This window comes from Hylobates moloch, unplaced genomic scaffold (assembly GCF_009828535.3).
Source record: "Hylobates moloch isolate HMO894 unplaced genomic scaffold, HMol_V3 SCAFFOLD_5, whole genome shotgun sequence".
In the NCBI taxonomy this organism is placed as follows: Eukaryota; Metazoa; Chordata; class Mammalia; order Primates; family Hylobatidae; genus Hylobates; species Hylobates moloch.
This window is the reverse complement of record NW_026652280.1, coordinates 105,250,778-105,271,888: the sequence shown is the minus strand read 5'-3', so window position 1 is coordinate 105,271,888 and position 21,111 is coordinate 105,250,778. Positions and strand designations below refer to the sequence as shown.

Here is a 21,111-nt window from a genome sequence, read left to right as displayed (position 1 = left end):
CTCCTGCCTCAGCCTCCCGAGTAGCTGGGACTACAGGCGCCCACCACCACGCCTGGCTAATTTTTTTGTATTTTTAGTAGAGACGGGGTTTCACCGTGGTCTCGATCTCCTGACCTCGTGATCCGCCTGCCTCGGCCTCCCAAAGTGCTGGTATTACAGGCGTGAGCCACTGTGCCCGGCAATTTTTTATATTTTTAGTAGAGACAGGGTTTCACCGTGTTGGCCAGGATGGTCTCGATCTCCTGACCTCATGATCCGCCCGTCTCAGCCTCCCAAAGTGCTGGGATTGCAGGTGTGAGCCACCACGCCTGGCCTTCCTGTGTGTTCCTTTTATCTGTCTCCCCTGGCCTATCTTTAGTCTACCACACTGTTCACATCCATGGCCCTTTCCTGGATTACTACAACTGCATCTTATCCCACTCCTTTCCACTTCATTATCCACTGGAGTCAGTGTGTTCAAATATGGAGGGATAAATTTGCTCCTGTCATTCACATACTCAATATTCAATGGCTTCCACCCCCTAAAGCAATTTTATTCAATATTGGATGCTGATTCCAAACAAGGATTTCTGGGCCTTACCTCTGTCCAACTCAACTGGACTTTTCTGGGGTGGAGGTCCAGAAATCAGCTTTTTAAATAACTCTCCCAGATTATTCTTATGTACAATAAAATCTGGATAGGTTATAATTTTTAACCATTATGGAAAATTTCAAAATTTTAAACATATTCAATACTAGAAATGATAATATACTAAACACTCATGTATCCATCACCCAGCTTTAACAATTATAAACACATGGCCAACCTTTTTTTTTTTTTTTAAACAGAAAGTTTATTACAGCATATTACAGGCTTGTGTCAGTACTAAGTGGATCAATAAACAGATTCTAGGCTGCACTTTCAGGAATGCACCCAAAGCTACTCCTCAGATCTCGGGTAGCATGGGAACTGCTTGCTGCTCCTGCACAATTTTTTTTTAAATTATACTTTAAGTTCTAGGGTACATGTGCACAATGTGCAGGTTTGTTACATATGTATACATATGCCATGTTGGTGTGCTGCACCCATTAACTCGTCATTTACATTAGATATATCTCCTAATGCTATCCCTCCCCCCTCCCCCCACTCCACAACAGGCCTCGGTGTGTGATGTTCCCCACCCTGTGTCCAAGTGTTCTCATTGTTCAATTTCCATCTATGTGTGAGAACATGCGGTGTTTGGTTTTCTGTCCTTGCGATAGTTTGCTCAGAATGATGGTTTCCAGCTTCATCCACGTCCCTACAAAGGACATGAACTCATGCTTTTTTATGGCTGCATAGTATTCCATGGTGCATATGTGCCACATTTTCTTAATCCAGTCTATCATTGTTGGACACTTGGGTTGGTTCCAGGTCTTTGCCATTGTGAATAGTGCTGCAATACACATATGTGTGCATGTGTCTTTATAGCTGCATGATTTATAATCCTTTGGGTATATACCCAGTAATGGGATGGCTAGGTCAAATGGTATTTCTAGTTCTAGATCCTTGAGGAATCGCCACACGGTCTTCCACAATGGTTGAACTAGTTTACAGTCCCATCAACAGTGTAAAAGTGTTCCTATTTCTCCACATCCTCTCCAGCACCTGTTGTTTCCTGACTTTTTTAATGATCACCATTCTAACTGGTGTGAGATGGTATCTCATTGTGATTTTGATTTGCATTTCTCTGATGGCCAGTGACAATGAGCATTTTATCATGTGTCTGTTGGCTGCATAAATGTCTTCTTTTGAGAAGTGTCTGTTCATATCCTTTGCCCACTTTTTGATGGGGTTGATTTTTTCTTGTAAATTTGTTTAAGTTCTTTGTAGATTCTGGATATTAGCCCTTTGTCAGACGGGTAGATTGCAAAAATTTTCTCCCATTCTGTAAGTTGCCTGTTCACTCTGATGGTGGTTTCTTTTGCTGTGCAGAAGCTCTTTAGTTTAATTAGATCCCATTTGTCTATTTTGGCTTTTGTTGCCATTGCTTTTGGTGTTTTTAGTCATGAAGTCCTTGCCCATGCCTATGTCCTGAATGGTATTGCCTAGGTTTTCTTCTAGGGTTTTTATGGTTTTAGGTCTAACATTTAAGTCTTTAATCCATCTTGAATTAACTTTTTTATAAGGTGTAAAGAAGGGATCCAGTTTCAGCTTTCTACCTATGGATAGCCAGTTTTCCCAGCACCATTTATAAAATAGGGAATCCTTTCCCCATTTCTTGTTTTTGTCAGGTTTGTCAAAGATCAGATTGTTGTAGATGTGTGGTATTATTTCTGAAGGCTCTGTTCTGTTCCATTGGTCTCTATCTCTGTTTTGGTACCAGTACCATGCTGTTTTGGTTACTGTAGGCTTGTAGTATAGTTTGAAGTCAGGTAGCTTGATGCCTCCAGCTTTGTTCTTTTGGCTTAGGATTGTCTTGGCAATGCAGGCTCTTTTTTGGTTCCATATGGACTTTAGTTTTTTCCAATTCTGTGAAGAAAGTCATTGGTAGCTTGATGGGGATGGCATTGAATCTACAAATTACCTTGGGCAGTATGGCCATTTTCACAATATTGATTCTTCCTATCCATGAGTATGAAATGTTCTTCCATTTGTTTGTGTCCTCTTTTATTTCACTGAGCAGTGGTTTGTAGTTGTCCTTGAAGAGGTCCTTCACATCCCTTGTAAGTTGGATTTCTAGGTATTTTATTCTCTTTGAAGCAATTGTGAATGGGAGTTCACTCATGATTTGGCTCTCTGATTGTCTATTATTGGTGTATAAGGATGCTTGTGATTTTTGCACTGATTTTGTATCCTGAGACTTTGCTGAAGTTGCTTATCAGCTTAAGGAGATTTTGGGCTAAGACAATGGGGTTTTCTAAATATACAATCATGTCATCTGCAAACAGGGACAATCTGACTTTCTCTTTTCCTAATTGAATACCCTTTATTTCTTTCTCCTGCCTGATAGCCCTGGGCAGAACTTCTAACGCTATGTTGAATAGGAGTGGTGAGAAAGGGCATCTCTGTCTTGTGCCAGTTTGCAAAGGGAATGCTTCCAGTTTTTGCCCATTCAGTATGATATTGGCTGTGAGTTTGTCATAAATAGCTCTTATTATTTTGAGATACATCCCATCAATATCTAGTTTATTGAGAGTTTTTAGCATGAAGTGCTGTTGAATTTTGTCAAAGGCCTTTTCTGCATCTATTGAGATAATCACGTGGTTTTTATCTTTGGTTCTGTTTATATGATGGATTATGTTTACTGATTTGCGTATGTTGAACCAGCCTTGCCTCCCAGGGATGAAGCCAACTTGATCTTGGTGGATAAGCTGTTTGATGTGCTGCTGGATTTGGTTTGCCAGTATTTTATTGAGGATTTTTGCATCAATGTTCATCAGGGATATTGGTCTAAAATTCTCTTTTTTTGTTGTGTTTCTGCCAGGCTTTGGTATCAGGATGATGCTGGCCTCATAAAATGAGTTAGGGAGGATTCCCTCTTTTTCTATTGATTGGAATAGTTTCAGAAGGAATGGTACCAGCTCCTCTTTGTACCTCTGGTAGAATTCGGTTGTGAATCCATCTGGTCCTGGACTTTTTTTGGTTGGTATGCTATTAATTATTGCCTCAATTTCAGAGACTGTTATTGGTCTATTCAGGGGTTCAACTTCTTCCTGGTTTCGTCTTGGGAGGGTGTATGTGTTGAGGAACTTATCCGTTTCTTCTACATTTTCTAGTTTATTTGCATAGAGGTGTTTATAGTATTCTCTGATGGAAGTTTGTATTTCTGTGGGATCAGTGGTGATATCCCCTTTGTCATTTTTTATTCTGTCTATTTGATTCTTCTCTCTTTTCTTATTAGTCTTGCCAGCGGTCTATCAATTTTGTTGATCTTTTCAAAAAACCAGCTCCTGGAAAAAAAAAAAAAAAAAAAAAAACAACAGCTCCTGGATTCATTGATTTTTTGAAGGGTTTTTTGTGTCTCTATCTCCTTCAGTTCTACTCTGATCTTAGTTATTTCTTGCCTTCTGCTAGCTTTTGAATGTGTTTGCTCTTGCTTCTCTAGTTCTTTTAATTGTGATGTTAGGGTGTCAATTTTAGATCTTTCCTGCTTTCTCTTGTGGGCATTTAGTGCTATAAATTTCCCTCTACACACTGCTTTAAATGTGTCCCAGAGATTCTGGTATGTTGTGTCTTTGTTCTCATTGGTTTCAAAGAACATCTTTATTTCTGCCTTCATTTTGTTATGTACCCAGTAGTCATTCAGGAGCAGGTTGTTCAGTTTCCATGTAGTTGAGCAGTTCTGAGTGAGTTTCTTAATCCTGAGTTCTAATTTGATTGCACTGTGGTCTGAGAGACAGTTTGTTATAATTTCTTTCTTTTACATTTGCTGAGGAGTGCTTTACTTCCAACTATGTGATCAATTCTGGAATAAGTGTGATGTGGTGCTAAGAAGAAGAATGTATATTCTGTTGATTTGGGGTGGAGAGTTCTGTAGATGTCTATTCGGTCCGCTTGTTGCAGAGCTGAGTTCAAGTCCTGGATATCCTTGTTAACTTTCTGTCTCGTTGATCTCTCTAATGTTGAGAGTGGGGTGTTAAAGTCTCCCATTATTATTGTGTGGGAGTCTAAGTCTCTTTGTAGGTCTCTAAGGACTTGCTTTATGAATCTCGGTGCTCCTGTATTGGGTGCATATATATTTAACATAGTTAGCTCTTCCTGTTGAATTGATCCCTGTACCATTATGTAATGGCCTTCTTTGTCTCTTTTGATCTTTGTTGGTTTAAAGTTGGTTTTATCAGAGACTAGGATTGCAACCCCTGCTTTTTTTTGTTTTTCCATTTGCTTAGTAGATCTTCCTCCATCCCTTTATTTTGAGCCTATGTGTGTCTCTGCACCTGAGATTAGTCTCCTGAATATAGCACACTGATGGGTCTTGACTCTTTATCCAATTTGCCAGTCTGTGTCTTTTTAATTGGAGCATTTAGCCCATTTACATTTAAGGTTAATACTGTTATGTGTGAATTTGATCCTGTCATTATGATGTTAGCTGGTTATTTTGCTCGTTAGTTGATGCAGTTTCTTCCTAGCGTCGATGGTCTTTACAATCTGGCATGTTTTTGCAGTGGCTGGTACTGGTTGTTCCTTTCCATGTTTAGTGCTTCCTTTAGGAGCTCTTGTAAGGCAGGCCTGGTGGTGATAAAATCTCTCAGCATTTGCTTGCCTGTAAAGGATTTTATTTCTCCTTCACTTATAAAGCTTAGTTTGCCTGGATATGAAATTCTGGGTTGAAAATTCTTTTCTTTAAGAATGTTTAATATTGGCCCCCACTCTCTTCTGGCTTGCAGAGTTTTTGCTGAGAGATCCGCTGTTAGTCCAATGGGCTTCCCTTTGTGGGTAACCCGACCTTTCTCTCTGAACATTTTTTCCTGCATTTCAACTTTGGTGAATCTGACAATTATGTATCTCGGAGTTGCTCTTCTCGAGGAGTATCTTTGTGGCGTTCTCTGTATTTCCTGAATTTGAATGTTGGCCTGCCTTGCTAGGTTGGGGAAGTTCTCCTGGATAATATCCTGAAGAGTGTTTTCCAACTTGGTTCTATTCTCCCTGTCACTTTCAGGTACACCAATCAGACATAGATTTGGTCTTTTCACATAGTCCCATATTTCTTGGAGGCTTTGTTCGTTTCTTTTTACTCTGTTTTCTCTGAACTTCTCTTCTCGCTTCATTTCATTCATTTGATCTTCAATCACTGATACCCTTTCTTCCACTTGATTGAATCAGCTACTGAAGCTTGTGCATGTGTCACGTAGTTCTTGTGCCATGGTTTTCAGCTTCATCAGGTCGTTTAAGGTCTTCTCTACACTGTTTATTCTAGTTAGCCATTCATCTAATCTTTTTTCAAGGTTTTTAGCTTCTTTGCGATGGGTTCGAACATCTTCCTTTAGCTCAGAGTTTGTTATTACCGATCGTCTGATGCCTTCTTCTCTCAACTCGTCAAAGTCATTCTCTGTCCAGCTTTGTTCTGTTGCTGGTGAGGAGCTGTGCTCCTTTGGAGGAGAAGAGGCACTCTGATTTTTAGAATTTTCAGCTTTTCTGCTCTGGTTTCTCCCCATCTTTGTGGTTTTATCTACCTTTGGTCTTTGATGATGGTGACATACAGATGGGGTATTGGTGTGGATGTCCTTTCTGTTTGTTAGTTTTCCTTCTAACAGTCAGGACCCTCAGCTGCAAGTCTGTTGGAGTTTGCTGGAGGTCCACTCCAGACCCTGTTTGCGTGGGTATCACCAGCGGAGGCTGCAGAACAGCAAATATTGCAGAACAGCAAATGTTGCTGCCTGATCCTTTCTCTGGAAGCTTCATCTCAGAGGGGCACCTGGCTGTATGAGGTGTCAGTCGGCCCCTACTGGGAGGTGTCTCCCAGTTAGGCTACTCGGGGGTCAGGGACCCACTTGAGGAGGCAGTCTGTCCGTTCTCAGATCTCAAACTCCGTGCTAGGAGAACCACTACTCTCTTCAAAGCTGTCAGACAGGGACGTTTAAGTCTGCAGAAGTTTCTGCTGCCTTTTGTTCAGCTATGCCCTGCCCCCAGAGGTGGAGTCTACAGAGGCAGGCAGGCTGCCTTGAGCTGCAGTGGGCTCCACCCAGTTCGAGCTTCCCAGCCGCTTTGTTTACCTACTCAGGCCTCAGCAATGGCGGACGCCCCTCTCCCAGCCTCACTGCCTCCTTGCAGTTCTATCTCAGACTGCTGTGCTAGCAGTGAGCAAGGCTCTGTGGGCGTGGGACCCTCCGAGCCAGGCACGGGATATAATCTCCTAGTGTGCCATTTGCTAAGACCGTTGGAAAAGCACAGTATTAGGGTGGGAATGTCCCAATTTTCCGAGTACCATCTGTCATGGCTTCCCTTGGCTAGGAAAGGGAATTCCCCAACCCCTTGTGCTTCCCTGGTGCAGCGATGCCCCGCCCTGCTTCGGCTCACGCTCCATGGGCTGCACCCACTGTCCAACAAGCCCCAGTGAGATGAACCCGGTACCTCCGCTGGAAATGCAGAAATCATCCCTCTTCTGTGTCACTCATACTGGGAGCTGTAGACTGGAGCTGTTCCTATTCGGCCATCTTCAACACATGGTCAACCTTGTTTCACTACACCTCAGATCTATTTATCTACCTCCCCCACCACGGGGCTACCACCAGATAATCTTGAAGCAAATCCTGGAAATTATATAATTTCATCCATTTTTATTTTATTTCAGTTTCTATCTCTAAAAACATAAAGGACTACCTTTTTTTTTTTTTTTTGAGATGGAGTCTCACTCTGTCGCCAGGGCTGGAGTGCAGTGGCGTGAACTCGGCTGACTGCAACCTCTGCTTCCTGGGTTCAAGCAATTCTCCTGCCTCAGCCTCTTGAGTAGCTGGGATTACAGCAGCTCAGCACTACGCCCAGCTAATTTTTTGTATTTTTAGTAGAGACAGGGTTTCACCACATTGGCCAGGCTGGTCTCGAATTCCCACCCACCTTGGCCTCCCAAAGTGCTGGATTACAGGTGTGAACCACTGAGCCTGGCCAGGACTACCTTTTTAAACAACCACTATACCATTAATATCACATTTTATAATTTTAACAATAATCAAACACAGAGACATTGTTCACATTTCCTTAATTGTCTTATGATGTCCACACATCCCAACTGGTTGATGTCTTTTTTTTTTCTTTTAGAGACAGAGGTCTCTCTTTGTTTCCCAGGCTGGAGTGCAGGGGTGCTGTCACAACTCACTGCAGCCTCGACCTCCCCAGCTCAGGCAATCCTCCCACCTCAGCCTCCCAAGTAGCTGGGACTATAGGCATGCACCACCATGCCTGGCTAATTTTTTTTTTTTTAAGATGTGGTCTCACTGGCCAGGCATGGTGGCTCACGCTTGTAATCCCAGCACTTTGGGAGGCCAAGGTGGGTGGATCACTTGAGGCCAGGAGTTTGAGATCACCCTGGCCAAAATGGTGAAACCCCGTCTCTAATAAAAATACGAAAATTAGCTGGGCGTGGTGGCGTGCACCTGTAGTCCTAGCTACTTTGGAGGCTGAAACAGAGAATCACTTGAACCCTGGAGGCAGAGGTTGCAGTGAGCAGAGATCACACCACTGCACTCCAGCCTGGGCAACAAAGTAAGACTCTGTCTCAAAAAAAAAAAAAAAAGAAAAAGAAAAAGAAAAGAAATGGGGTCTCACTATGTTACCCAGGCTGGTTTCGAACTCCTGGGCTCACACAATCCTCCTGCCTCAGCCTTTCAAAGTGCTGAGATTACAGGTGTGAGACACCACACCTGGCCTGATATGTCTTTTTAGTCCATTTAAACCTACAAGGTCCTTGTCCCTTTTTATTTTCCTTGCAGTTTACTTACCGAAGATACTGGGTCATTTGTCCTGAAGTTTCCAAAGTCTAGATGGGCTACTTTATATTCCAGTTCAATACTGAACTACCTGTAGTTCCTAAACATATCATGTTGTTACACACTTTGGTGCCCTTAGCATAGCTCCTCTCTTTCCTTCTAATATCCTCTTAGCACAGAGCTCTCTAGACACTGGGCTGTGGAGGCCCAATGAGGACTCTATGAAGGTTTCCTCCTCCCCTACTTAGCCATACTTACCCGCCACAGTTGGCTCCATTGGTACCTAGATGCATTCGGGGTTCACTTGAGGCAAGCTTGATCAGTTCATTCCACTCCTTCTGCCATTCATCTTCTGTGTATACCAGCCCTGACTGTGTGAAGGACAGGCAAGGGACATTGGGCAATTAGAGGCTGGGTTCTAAGAGGCAATACCTATTCCACCTTATTCACTGTTACTCTACTCCCTAATCCCTTAGCACTTGGTTTACAAATTGTACTACAAAGTCAAATCTCTTACCTCTTTTACAGTCAAGATCCATGAACGAATAGTCTATGACTATTACACTTCTTTATCATCCATTCCTTTTTGACCTATTGCAATCTGTCCCATTTCTGCCCTCCATCCTGCTCACCCACTGCCACATAACATTTCACCTACCTGATTTTGGCAAAGAACAATGACCTTCTAATTGCCAAATTCAGTGGACCCTGGTTCTCATCTTAGCCTTTACGTGGGTTATTTTCCTCTTTAAATTTTCTTTGCCATTAGCTTCCATAAAATTATTTTCTATTTCTCTAAACCCTGCCTGCCCCCAAAATACTAGTGGTGTGTCAGTGTCAATGATTTTCACCTTGGTTCCCTCTGGGTGATCTCTTCTACTGCCATAATCTCATCCACTACCATCTGTATGGTATATACCATCTATCTCCAGCACAGATTTCTTAATTTCTTTTCTTTTTCTTTTGAGACAGAGTCACCCAGGCTGGAGTGCAATGGCACAATCTCGGCTTACTGCAACCTTCACCTCCCGGGTTCAAATGCTTCTTCTGCCTCAGCCTCCCGAGTAGCTGGGATTACAGCACCCACCACCACGCCCAGCTAATTTTTGCATTTTTAGTAGAGATGGGCTTTCCCCATGTTGGCCAGGCTGGTCTCGAACTCCTGACCTGGTGATCTGCCCACCTCAGCCACCCAAAATGCTGGGATTACAGGCATGAGGCATTGCACCCAGCCTAGGCTTCTTAATTTCTATATTCATATATCCAGCTATCTACTGGAGACTGCCACCTGCCCATGGCTACCTCAAACTCTGTAAAGTCAAAATAGAACTCCTGTTTTTTCCCAAATCCACTCTTCTTCCTATTTTCCTACCTTAGTGAATAGCACCAACTATCACCCAAACATCCAAGCTCAAAACCAAGGAATTATCTAATATTCCTCTCTTTCTTTCTTTCACCCACCCCACACCTGGATACCTTCTTTTTTTTTTTTTTTTTGAGACAGAGTCTCGCTCTGTCGCTCAGGCTGGAGTACAGTGGAGCGATCTCGGCTCACTGCAACCTCCACCTCCCAGGTTCAAGCGATTCTCCTGCCTCAGCCTCCCAAGTAGAAGTGCTGCATAGAAAGCCTACTTCCTGGCCCCTATCCACCTCTCTAGTCAGATACATCTCACTGAATTAGCTGTAGTTCCTGAAATGTACCATGTTGTTTTATACCACTGAGCTTTTGTCTAAGTTGTTCCTTCTGCCTGGAGTAGCTCACTTTCTATCGACCTTGTGAACAATTTCTCAACTTTTAGGATAGAACCCAAGTATCATTCCTCTAAATAGTCTCCTAAATCTGCCTTAGCAGATCAACCACTCCTTCCTTTGTATCCTCTCTCCCTAACTGCTATAGATTATTTGTTTGTTTGCTTGTTTGTTTGTTTGAGACAAAGTCTTGCTCTGTCACCCAGGATGGAGTGCAGTGGCATGATCTTGGCTCACTGCAACCTCCACCTCCCAGGTTCAAGAGATTCTCCTGCCTCAGCCTCCTGAGTAGCTGGGACTACACGTCACACCACCATGCCTGGCTAGTTTTGTATTTTCAGTAGAGACGGGGTTTCACCATGTTGGCCAGGCTGGTCTCAAATTACCAACAGGTGATCCGCCTGCCTTGGCCTCCCAAAGTGCTGGGATTACAGGCGTGAGCCACCGCACCCAGCCGGCATTAACTGCTATAGAGACATCTATTCTTAAGAGTCATACATATTATAACCTGTTGCAATTATGTATTTACATGTCCATCTCCTCCTCTACGCTAGGATCATGTTTTATGCAATATACCCAAGGTCTATTTTGTGACTATAATCAATAAACATATGCTAAGTGAAACTACAATTTTTATCAAAGGAGAGCAGGCAATGGTACAAGCAATTTTAAAATACATTGGCTTTAGGATGTATATAATGATAAGGGAAATAAGTTTACCTTATTAATTTTATTTGGCTGACATTAGTATTAAAATGAGTCTATACTGCTTAACCGCACACTGACAGAGTAGAAGGAATCACTGGAAACATGAGGGGTATTGGGAACAAATTTAATGGGAATTTTTTAAATGACACAGCTATTTTCAATTTGTAAAATGCTATCACAGATTTTACTTCAATTAAAAATAAAGAGAGCAATGCCCAGGTTCTATATGGAGTGCTGCAGTCACTCCAACAGACACATCCAGAGGGATCCCGCTCCCTCTTCCTCGCCGGTTTCCGCTTCCTGTTTTAAGGTACACAGCCACTAGGTGGTGTACACTTCTAGCCTTAACATTTAAGAAACTATTACTGAGCCTCACCACCAATTTCAACATAAAACAAGGAAGCCCAGGAAATCAAAACTTATTTAGTGTGGTTTTGGTACTGGGGAGCTAAAGGAAGCTTCTCCAGTTCATTATCCTCCTCCTACCATTCCCACTCCCAAGGTGGGTATAATGCTATGAATGATCTAAGCTAAGACAATTATGAAGGCCACATTTTCAGTATGAACTTTCACTGTGCTGAGCAAAATGAGAAAACGATTGCTCCATTACTAGCCACTATTCTCTATGCATGTTGGGGACTTTCAGAGGGAAAGGCTGACTTTGAGAGGGAAAGGCTGGCTGGCCAAGGATAGAACGTGGGTATTTCTGGGTTTTCTGGCTAAATACCATTATAATCTAACCCCATCTTTAGAATAATAACTGTAATTGCTTTAATAACTGGAATTGGGCACACTTATTTTCTGGCTGTTGCTGTCATTTCTACTTAATAGTTGGCATTTTCTGGTTTGGCCTTTTCTTGCCTCTGCAGTGGTTAAGGTTCCGGTATTACCTGAACTCAACAGTGAAGAGGACAAAGCTGACTACCACGAAACTGACTACTGATTTGCTTTGGGTTCTAAATTCTAGGCTACCTCTAGCTCAGGCAAAAGCTTTCCACAAGATCCAGCCAAGCTTTCGGTGCTAAAAAAGAATGTCACTTATGTGGCCTTGCCCTGTGGTTTATTTCCCTCAGGAATCTTCTGGGGAAGACTGGCTGCTCAAAGAGAGGATTCTGATCTTAATATCATCTACTTTTAACAACTGGATTATTTGTTTTCGAGGAAGAAACATAGCATGTTCTACTTACATATTAAATCTTCAGGATATAAAATTCTAAATAACTAAAACAAAAAAACCTCTTCTATATTGTCAAGTTATGACAGAGCAATAAAATGAGAAAAAAAGAAAGGTGGACGAAAAAGGAAAGTTTCTGAAGAGATATTGCCATATTAAATGCCAGAAAGATCCAGCCATAACATGGCAAAAAAAAAAAAAATAGATATACATAAAAAGCAGGAGATACAAACATAGCAGACAGAATCACAGGAAAAGGAAATAGGGAGCCTCATTATTTTTATGTAAAGGCATAATGTCATTATTGAAGGGAAGTAATCAGCAAACTTTTTCTGTGAAGGGCCAGGTAGTCAATAAGTATGGGCTGTGCAGGCCACATGTTACTACTCTGCTGTTGGAGGAAGAAAGCAGTTACACGGGTAAACATCCAAGAAATGCGCAGGGCTGTGTTCTGATAAAAGGTTTTTTTTTTTTACAAAATAGCCATAGTTTGCCCAACCCGTTTTGGAGAGGGCAAGTACAAACAATCTGTTGTTACTGCCTTATATAACAGCAGCCTCAACATTTGACAAACTCCTGAGAAGTACTGTTCAAACTCAATTAAATAGGTATGCTTTTTGTGTGTGTGTGTGATTAGAATGCTGGTTCCTTATGCTTTTTAAAATTTAAAATAAACTAAACTGAGTATATGAAAAACAAATGGTATATATGTCCAAAAAGATTTTAAGCATTCACATTTCTATAGGGGCTGAAAACATAAGTCTTTAAAAATTGATCTAGCCTTATTACAAGCAAAAAAACAAAACAATACAAAAATCCTGTGGAATTGTTGTAACTCATTTTGCAAAATACTGCCACTAAAAGCTATAAAGCACCTATTGGGGGAAAAGCACAATGTTAGATAACCTCTCTGTAGGTCTCATGCCCACCATCAGTTCTCATGACCACATCAGAAGGCATTTACCCCATTGGTGTTAACTGCATTTTCTCCAATTTTCAGGATCATAAGGGGAGTCACACTGACCTAAACACTTGGAAATATTTTCTATTGGCAGGCACCAGGTGACTTTGGCAACTAGGTAACTTTAGGAAACAAGGTGCTCCCACTCACACACTCCCACCTCTTTATTCTGCTGCGTCTGCTGCCACCTCCAGCGCCTTTTCAACGCTTCCTTCTCAACTCCCTTCTCCATCAGTGCATACAAAGCTTTCCGCAGCATCAAGTCCCGATCATGGAAACCCCACATTCCTGTGGCAAAAAAAGCATAATGGTAAGATACCTCAGCTTGACTGCTAATTTTTGTATTTTTTTTTTAAATTATTGTACTTTAAGTTTTAGGGTACATGTGCACAATGCGCAGGTTTGTTACATATGTATACATGTGCCATGTTGGTGTGCTGCACCCATTAACTCGTCATTTGGCATTAGGTGTATCTCCTAATGCTATCCCTCCCCCTTCCCCCTGCTAATTTTTGTATTTTTAGTAGAGATGGGGTTTCACCATGTTGGCCAGGCTGGTCTCGAACCCCTGGCCTCAAGTGACCCCCCTGCCTTACCCTCCCAAAGTGCTGGGATTATAGGTGTGAGCCATGGCACCAGGCTGCAAATAATATATTAAGTTGTAAATTGACTTAATTTTTTGTTTATTCGGTTTTTCTGTGAGTTTTTTTGGTTGGTTTGTTTTTGAGACAGAGTTTCGCTCTGTCCCCCAGGCTGGAGTGCCATGGTGTGTTCTTGGCTTACCGCAACCTCCGCCTCCCATGTTCAAGAGATTCTCCTGCCTCAGCTTCCCAAGTAGCTAGGATTACAGGTGTCCACCACCACATCAGGCTAATTTTTGTATTTTTAGTAGATATAGGGTTTCATGACGTTGGCCAGGCTGGTCTCGAACTCCCAACCTCAGGTGATCCATCCACCTTGGCATCCCAAAGTGCTGGGACTACAGGTGTGAGCCACTACGCCTGACCTTTTTTTTTTTTTTTTTTTTTTTTTTTGAGACAGAGTCTTGCTCTGTTGCCCAGGCTGGAGTACAGTGGTGCGATCTCGGCTGACTCACTGCAACCTCTGGCCCCCCGGATTCAGCGATTCTCCTACCTCAGCCTCCCTAGTAGCTGGGGGGATTACAGGCACCTGCCACCATGCCCAGCTTATTTTTGTATTTTTAGTAGAGATGGTGTTTCACCATGTTGTCCAGGCTGGTCTCAAACTCCTGGCCTCAAGTGATCTGCCCACCTTGGCCTCCCACAGTGTTGGAATTACACGCGTGAGCCATTGCGCCCAGCCCTTACTTTAAATATTAAGCCTATTTACAGCGGGGCATGGTGGCTCCCACCTGTAATCCCAGCTACTTGGGAGGCTGAGGCAGGAGAATCGCTTGAACCCAGGGGTGGAGGTTGCAGTGAGCCGAGATCACACTACTGTACTCCAGCCTGGGCAACAGAGTGAGACTCCGTCTCAAAAACTAAATAAATAAATAAAATGAAGTAAGTGTGTGTTACAAAGGACTGCTAAAAACATACCTTTTTCATACACCAAAAGAATAAATATTAAGTAGAATTGTACACATACACACATCTAGCTATACACTGCTGGCTTACTCCTACTCATTACTCCTGGGGTCAGCTTTCAAAGCCAGCCCAAGCTAGTATCTGTGCTCTCTTCACTATCTCACTAGCAAAGGTAGGGCCCACTCCCATTTCCTCTTGTGCCAACATAAACACACAGACACACACGTAAGCATGCACAATCTCGCTCTGAACCATCATTTCTGCCTAAGATCAAGGTTGTCTGGATGAAGTCCTACACATGAGATTTGACTCAACTGTTTTCTTTCTGCAGGCGAATGGAGGACTGCTTTCAAGACTCACCAAGGGAGGCTGCATGCAGGAGGCAGTTCCCATCTCCAGTAGTTGCCAAAGGCAGCAGCCTTTGAGAGGTAGGATCCACACTCACCCACCAGTTCAAACGCCCTGTAGAAACAAGATAGTGGAGGAAAAGGAGATTATCCATGAAGCCCTTCCCACCTTCCTATTTCTAAAACAGACTCCAAAGCAGCCTCCTCTAGGAGGCCTATCCAGAACAAAACCATCACTTGATTACTCTTTATATCTTCTTCACTTATATCTAGTCAGTCAGAATCTTGTGAGCACAATTGGTTAGATCAGTGAGTAGGGTCAATTTTGTCCCAAAGGGACACTGGCAATGACTGAAGATCTGTTTGCATGTCACAACTGGTAGCGGGATGCTACTGGTATCTAACGGGTAGAGGCCAGGGATGCTGCTAACCATGATACAATGCACAAGGCAGCTTGCAAAACAAAGAATTATCTAGACCAAAATGTCAGTAGTGCCAAGGTTGAGAAACCCTGGGTTAAATGACGAGGCCAAGGACATAAGTTGAAACTGTTGACTGCTTGGACTGGCCCTGATTCCTTCCCTCCACTCAGGAGACCAGTATGTATCACAGCAACAAAGCTCAGCAAAAATCCATCATGAACAAAACAAAAACAACTCAAAGCATGTATTTAAGGTGTCTTATGAGTATCATCTGCATATATGACAGCATGTCAGCATGTGTGGGGTGTGACTTTAAAGGAATAAGCAATAAAATAAAGTACATAAAATACCCAAGAAAATAAGTCTTAATTCCATACAGTCATCCCACAATTGCCAACCCATTATTTACATGAGGAAAATATCTTATGAGTGATGTGTAAGTTTTCTTGAACTACTGTGGAGCATAGTTTTTGAACTACTGAAAGAAAAACTGGCTTATAAACTCCCCAGACCAGATAATTTACTAACTTAAAAAAAAAATTACAAATAGATGTATATGGTTAGTATAGAAGGTTACAAAATGAAAAATAAAAGCTTCCTTTCCATGCCCTTATCTAACTCCAGTTCTTATCCCACGCAAGCATTTTAATGCCTGATTAGCTTTTCCAAAGTTTCCAGCTGCCTCACCCTATAATAAGAATTTTAACAATAATTTAAGATAAACACAATTACAAACGTAAATACATTTGGGGGGATAGGTTCACTACTGTGCATCATCTACAGCACTGGTCATTTCTGTTCACAAGGGTGTTCCAGGGGCAATTATAATTAGTTTTATTTTTTTCATGTATTGATTTCTAGGTATTGATTCCTAGGCCTTTTCACATGTATATCTGGTTTCTCTTCCATCAACCAGGAAATTCCCAGAATAAAGTATCTAATCTGTATCCTTTCTTTGACAGCACAAGTTTATCCCACTGACTCCTGACTTTGCAATCAGATAATACACTTAAACTGGAAGCTACTGATCAAGTCCAGCCCCTCCACAAGGCTGCCTGTAGGTGGAGAGTAGAGGGAAGAGCGTGGGAGAGGAAGCATTCACTGACCTGCCTGTTCCAAGGCAACCAGCATGGACTGCTCAATGAGGTCTCTCTCTATGAAGCTGCGGAAGTCTTCATTATACACAGTGAGATCTGGAAGCTGGAAGGCACAGATGGGCATTTCCAGGGGGTGCTCATTGCTCCCCCCACCCCCACCATTGGAGGAGACATGGGACCGGGCCAGGGAAACAATGCTGGAGCTGGCGTGGGAGATGCCCCTAGACAGGCGTTTTTCTGCAATGAGAAATGGAGTCACCTTAGAACATACACAGCCCACTTGGAGAACTCTACACTGAGGTGGTGATAGTTACCTCTCAACAGGGTTTACAGTCAGAGAAAAACTAAGTCTAACTGACTACTGAATTTCAGAACCCTTTTTCTGAAGCCAAATACAATTGGAGAAATAGAGAAAGTATTTTTGTAGGCACTCACATTAGCACCAAATATCCATTCCTCTTTCTGCCTTTGTTTGGAATTTGCCTGATCTTCCCCTCCCTCTGACTCTGTCTTCCTCCACTTCCATATTTCCCAATGTGATAGGGACCCATTCATTTAGCAATTTGGTCATTGTTTGGCGGGAGGAGAGGGAATAAGGGAAGTGAGGTTTCACTAGACTAGAGTTAGTCAAATAACCTCTCTGGTAATTCTCAGGGTCTTGGAAAATACCTTTTCTAAAGGGTATTTTCATTCTAGAAAGATTATAAAAGAAATCCATTATAGAAAAGAAAATCCTTTGGGAGGCCGAGGCAGGTGGATCACCTGAGGTCAGGTGTTCAAGAGCAGCCTGGCCAACATGGTGAAACACTGTCTCTACTAAAAATACAAAAATTAGCCGGGCATGGTGGTGTGCCCCTGTAATCCCAGCTACTCGGGAGGCTGAGGTGGGAGAATTGCTTGAACCTGGCAGGCGGAGGCTGCAGTGAGCCAAGATCGTGCCACTGCACTCCTGCCTGGCAACAGAGCAAGACCCCGTCTCAAAAAAAAAAAAAAAAGACAATCAACAATAAATCTTACACACTTGGGAACTTTCTTCCTACATCAATAACATTAATTTATATTGCTTCCTACAACTATTCTCAATACCCATATTTATCAGAAATTTATAGGGACAGTCAATTGTTAACAGTCTATAGAGAACAATAATGTAGATAGGACCCCACATCATTTAATTTGTTTTGAATACATGACACTTGTAATTCCCAAGCAGATATTCCACTGTGATTATAATTTGCTCAATGTAGTATTACAGTTCATTTGTATGGCTTCAATTATGTAACGATTTAATGATGATCCAAAGGGGGCAAAATTTCAAAAGCATGTTGGGCCGTTCTTAATACAATATTTGCCAGATATGATACAGAAAATAAACTGAGTTGTCTAAAGTTATCTTATAGTGATGTTATTTTTCAAATATTTTTTAGTTTTGTTTTTTGTTTTTGTTTTTGTTCTTTGAGACAGAGTCTTGCTCTGTCGCTCAGGCTGGAGTGCAGTACTGCAATCTCGGCTCACTGCAACCTCTGCCTCCCAGGTTCAAGCGATTCTCCTGCCTCAGCCTCCTGAGTAGCTAGGATTACAGGCACACGCCACCACACTCAGCTAATTTTTTTTTTTTTTATTTTTAGTAGAGACGGGGTTTCTCCACGTTGGCCAGGCTGTTCTCCTCAAACTCCTGGCCTCAGGTGATCTACCAGCCTTGGCCTCCCAAAGTGCTGGGATTACAGGCGTGAGCCACCACACCCACCTTAAAAATATTTTTTAGGTATTCATAGGCTGGGCATGGTGGCTCACACCTCTAATCCCAAAACTTTGGGAAGCCAAGGTAGAAGGATCACTTGAGCCCAGGAATTCAGGACCAGCCTGGGCAACAGAGTGAGACCTAATTTCTACAAAGAATCAAAAATTTAGCTAGGTGAGGTGGTGCGTGCCCATGCTCCCAGCTACTTGGGAGGCTGAGGCAGTAGGATCCCTTGAGCCCAGGAGGTTTAGGCTGTAGTGAGGTGTGTTCCGCCAGCCTCACTCCAGCGTTGAGGGACAGAGCAAGACCCTGCCTCAAAAACAGTACCATGTGCCTATGGTAAAAAATCAATATACTATCAAAAGGTATAAAATGATTTCACAAGGAAGTCTTCTTATCATTCAAAATTCCTGATCCCTTCCCCAGAGGCAAACTTTTGTATCCTTCTAGAAATTTTTATGCATACGGAAGCATATACAGGTTTTGGCCGGGCATGATGGCTCACACCTGTAATTCCAGCACTTTGGGAGGCCGAGGCAGGTGGATCACAAGGTCAGGAGATTGACACCATTCTGGCTAACATGGTGAAACCCCATCTCTACTAAAAATGCATATACAGATTTTAAAATCATCTTTTATAACACAAATGAGAGTATACTACATACATTGCATTGCGTCTTACCTTTTTGAAAAAAATTATATATATTTTTATATGGAGTCTCACTCCGTCACCCAGGCTGGAGTGCAGTGGTGCGATCTAGGTTTACTGCAACCTCTGCCTCCTGGGCTTAAGCAAGTCTCCTGCCTCAACCTCCCGAGTAGCTGGGATTACAGGTGTGCACCACCATGCCCAGCTAATTTTTGTAATTTTAGCAGAGACAGGGTTTCACCATGTAGGCCAGGCTGGTCTCGAATTCCTGACCTCAGGTGATCCACCAGCCTTGGCCTCCCAAAGTGCTGGGATTACAGGTGTGAGCCATCAAGCCCAGCCCCCTTCTGAATAGATTTTAGAAATTTTTCCAAAACAGTACACCAAGTTCTACCTAATTCTTTCTAATGATTGCAGAGTATTCCACAATATGGATGATTACAATTTACTTAACTACTTCTTTACTAATGGACATTAAATGTTTTCGGGGCCAGGCACAGTGGCTCACACCTGTAATCCCAGCACTTTGGGGGGCCAAATCAGATGGATTGCCTCAAGGAAAAAAAAAAGTTTCAAGACTTAATTATTGTAAAATAATGCTGCTGTGAATATCCTTATATGCTGCATTTATGTATTTCTTTTTTTTAATTTTTATTCTTTTTTTTTTTTTTTTGAGACAGAGTCTCACTGTGTCACCCAGGCTGGAGTGCAATGGTGTAATCTCAGTTCACTGCAACCTCCGCCTCCCAAGTTCAAGCAATTCTCCTGCCTCAGCCTCCCAAGTAGCTGGGATTACAGGCATGTACCACCACGCCCAGCTAATGTTTGTATTTTTAATAGAGATGGGGTTTCACCACGTTGGCCAGACTGGTCTCGAACTCCTGACCTCAGGTGATCCGCCCACCTCGACCTTCCAAAGTGCTGGGATTACAGGCATGAGCCACCACACCCGGCCTTATGTGTTTATTTATTTATTTATTTATTTATTTTTATTTTTATTTTTTTTGAGACGGGGTCTCACTCTTTCACCCAGCCCGGAGTGCAGTGACGCGATCTTGGCTCACTGCAAGCTCCGCCTCCCGGGTTCACGCCATTTTCCTGCCTCAGCCTCTCCGAGTATCTGGGACTACAGGCGCCCGCCACCTCGCCCGGCTAATTTTTTGTATTTTTAGTAGAGACGGGGTTTCACCGTTTTAACCAGGATGGTCTCGATCTCCTGACCTCGTGATCCGCCCGCCTCGGCCTCCCAAAGTGCTGGGATTACAGGCGTGAGCCACCACACCCGGCCTTATGTATTTATTTAAAGAATACATATGTGCACATACACATACATGATAAATTGCTAAGTCAGAGTACATATGCATTTTAATTTTGATAGATATTGGCAAATATTAACAAATTACCCCCCAAAGAGGTAGTGACTCTTTCAATTCTACCTTTATGTGAACTTTATATCAACAAGGAGATTGTTATCCTCCTTCCTCTATTTCTTTCACAGTATCTGAGGAAGGCTTTTATATAGGATAACACTAAAGATGCAGAGATGCAGTGAGGGACTGCAGCACCTGGGCAGACTGAGGCCACCTCAGTCTTGGTTCGGCTGGGAGAAGGGGAAGAAATGGAATCACCTCCAATGGATCACTAGACTTTATGACTCCATTTAACAGTCCCCTCCCTTCCTACTCCATATACGGAAACATTCCCCAGTCACCCCAGTACCTTGAACGATGTCATCCTGCCGTTGGAGGATGGGTCGGGGAGGGCGAGTAGGCTCTCTGTCAGAAAACCCTTTTTCAGGGGTCCTAGAGCCGCCACTCCCCTCACTAAAGGATGGGGGTAGGTTCCCAGCATGGACTTGACGTAGCTGTTCAAAATCACTGAGGGCAGCACTCACATCCCAATTCTTTCCTGTCAGGAGACAAAGCAAAAAGCAAACTGTGCACCCATAGTATAGAGACACAAAGATCACACTAACTATCCTATCAAAACCAGCATGCAAATACCCACGCACATAATCATTCTTCTTTTCCTTACCCTGCTTTAATTTTCTTTATAACACTTCAATCTAACTTATCAAATGTCTTTACTTACTTATTTGTTGTCTATTTCCTAAGTAAGTGCCATGAAAATAGAAACTTTGTCCCTCTGAACTAAAAGAGCCCTTAAAGATCTAGTAACCTAAAATTAAAACTTCCTTTTACAGATAAAGTCTAGAGAAGTAAATTATTTGCCCAAAGTCACAGCTAGTTCCCACCAGACCCAGTAGGACTCAAGCCCAGGTCTCCTAATTCTGAGATCCAAAGAGGTTCTTAGCCTACATGTACTCTAGTGTGT

The 21,111-nt window shown here is 42.6% G+C and overlaps 1 protein-coding gene across 2 annotated transcripts in view; it reads right to left on the bottom strand.

Moving 5' to 3' along the window:
• Positions 1-21,111, bottom strand: part of OTUD7B (OTU deubiquitinase 7B) — a 72,143-nt gene that overhangs the window by 9,862 nt on the left and 41,170 nt on the right. For both annotated transcript variants that reach the window (XM_032154825.2, XM_058439353.1), the window contains exons 3-7: positions 20,497-20,685; positions 16,400-16,627; positions 14,885-14,986; positions 13,138-13,265; positions 8,644-8,756 (exon numbers count right to left, since the gene is read on the bottom strand). In XM_032154825.2, coding sequence (XP_032010716.1) covers positions 8,644-8,756; positions 13,138-13,265; positions 14,885-14,986; positions 16,400-16,627; positions 20,497-20,685 — 760 coding nt within the window. The remainder of the gene's footprint in view (positions 1-8,643; positions 8,757-13,137; positions 13,266-14,884; positions 14,987-16,399; positions 16,628-20,496; positions 20,686-21,111) is intronic.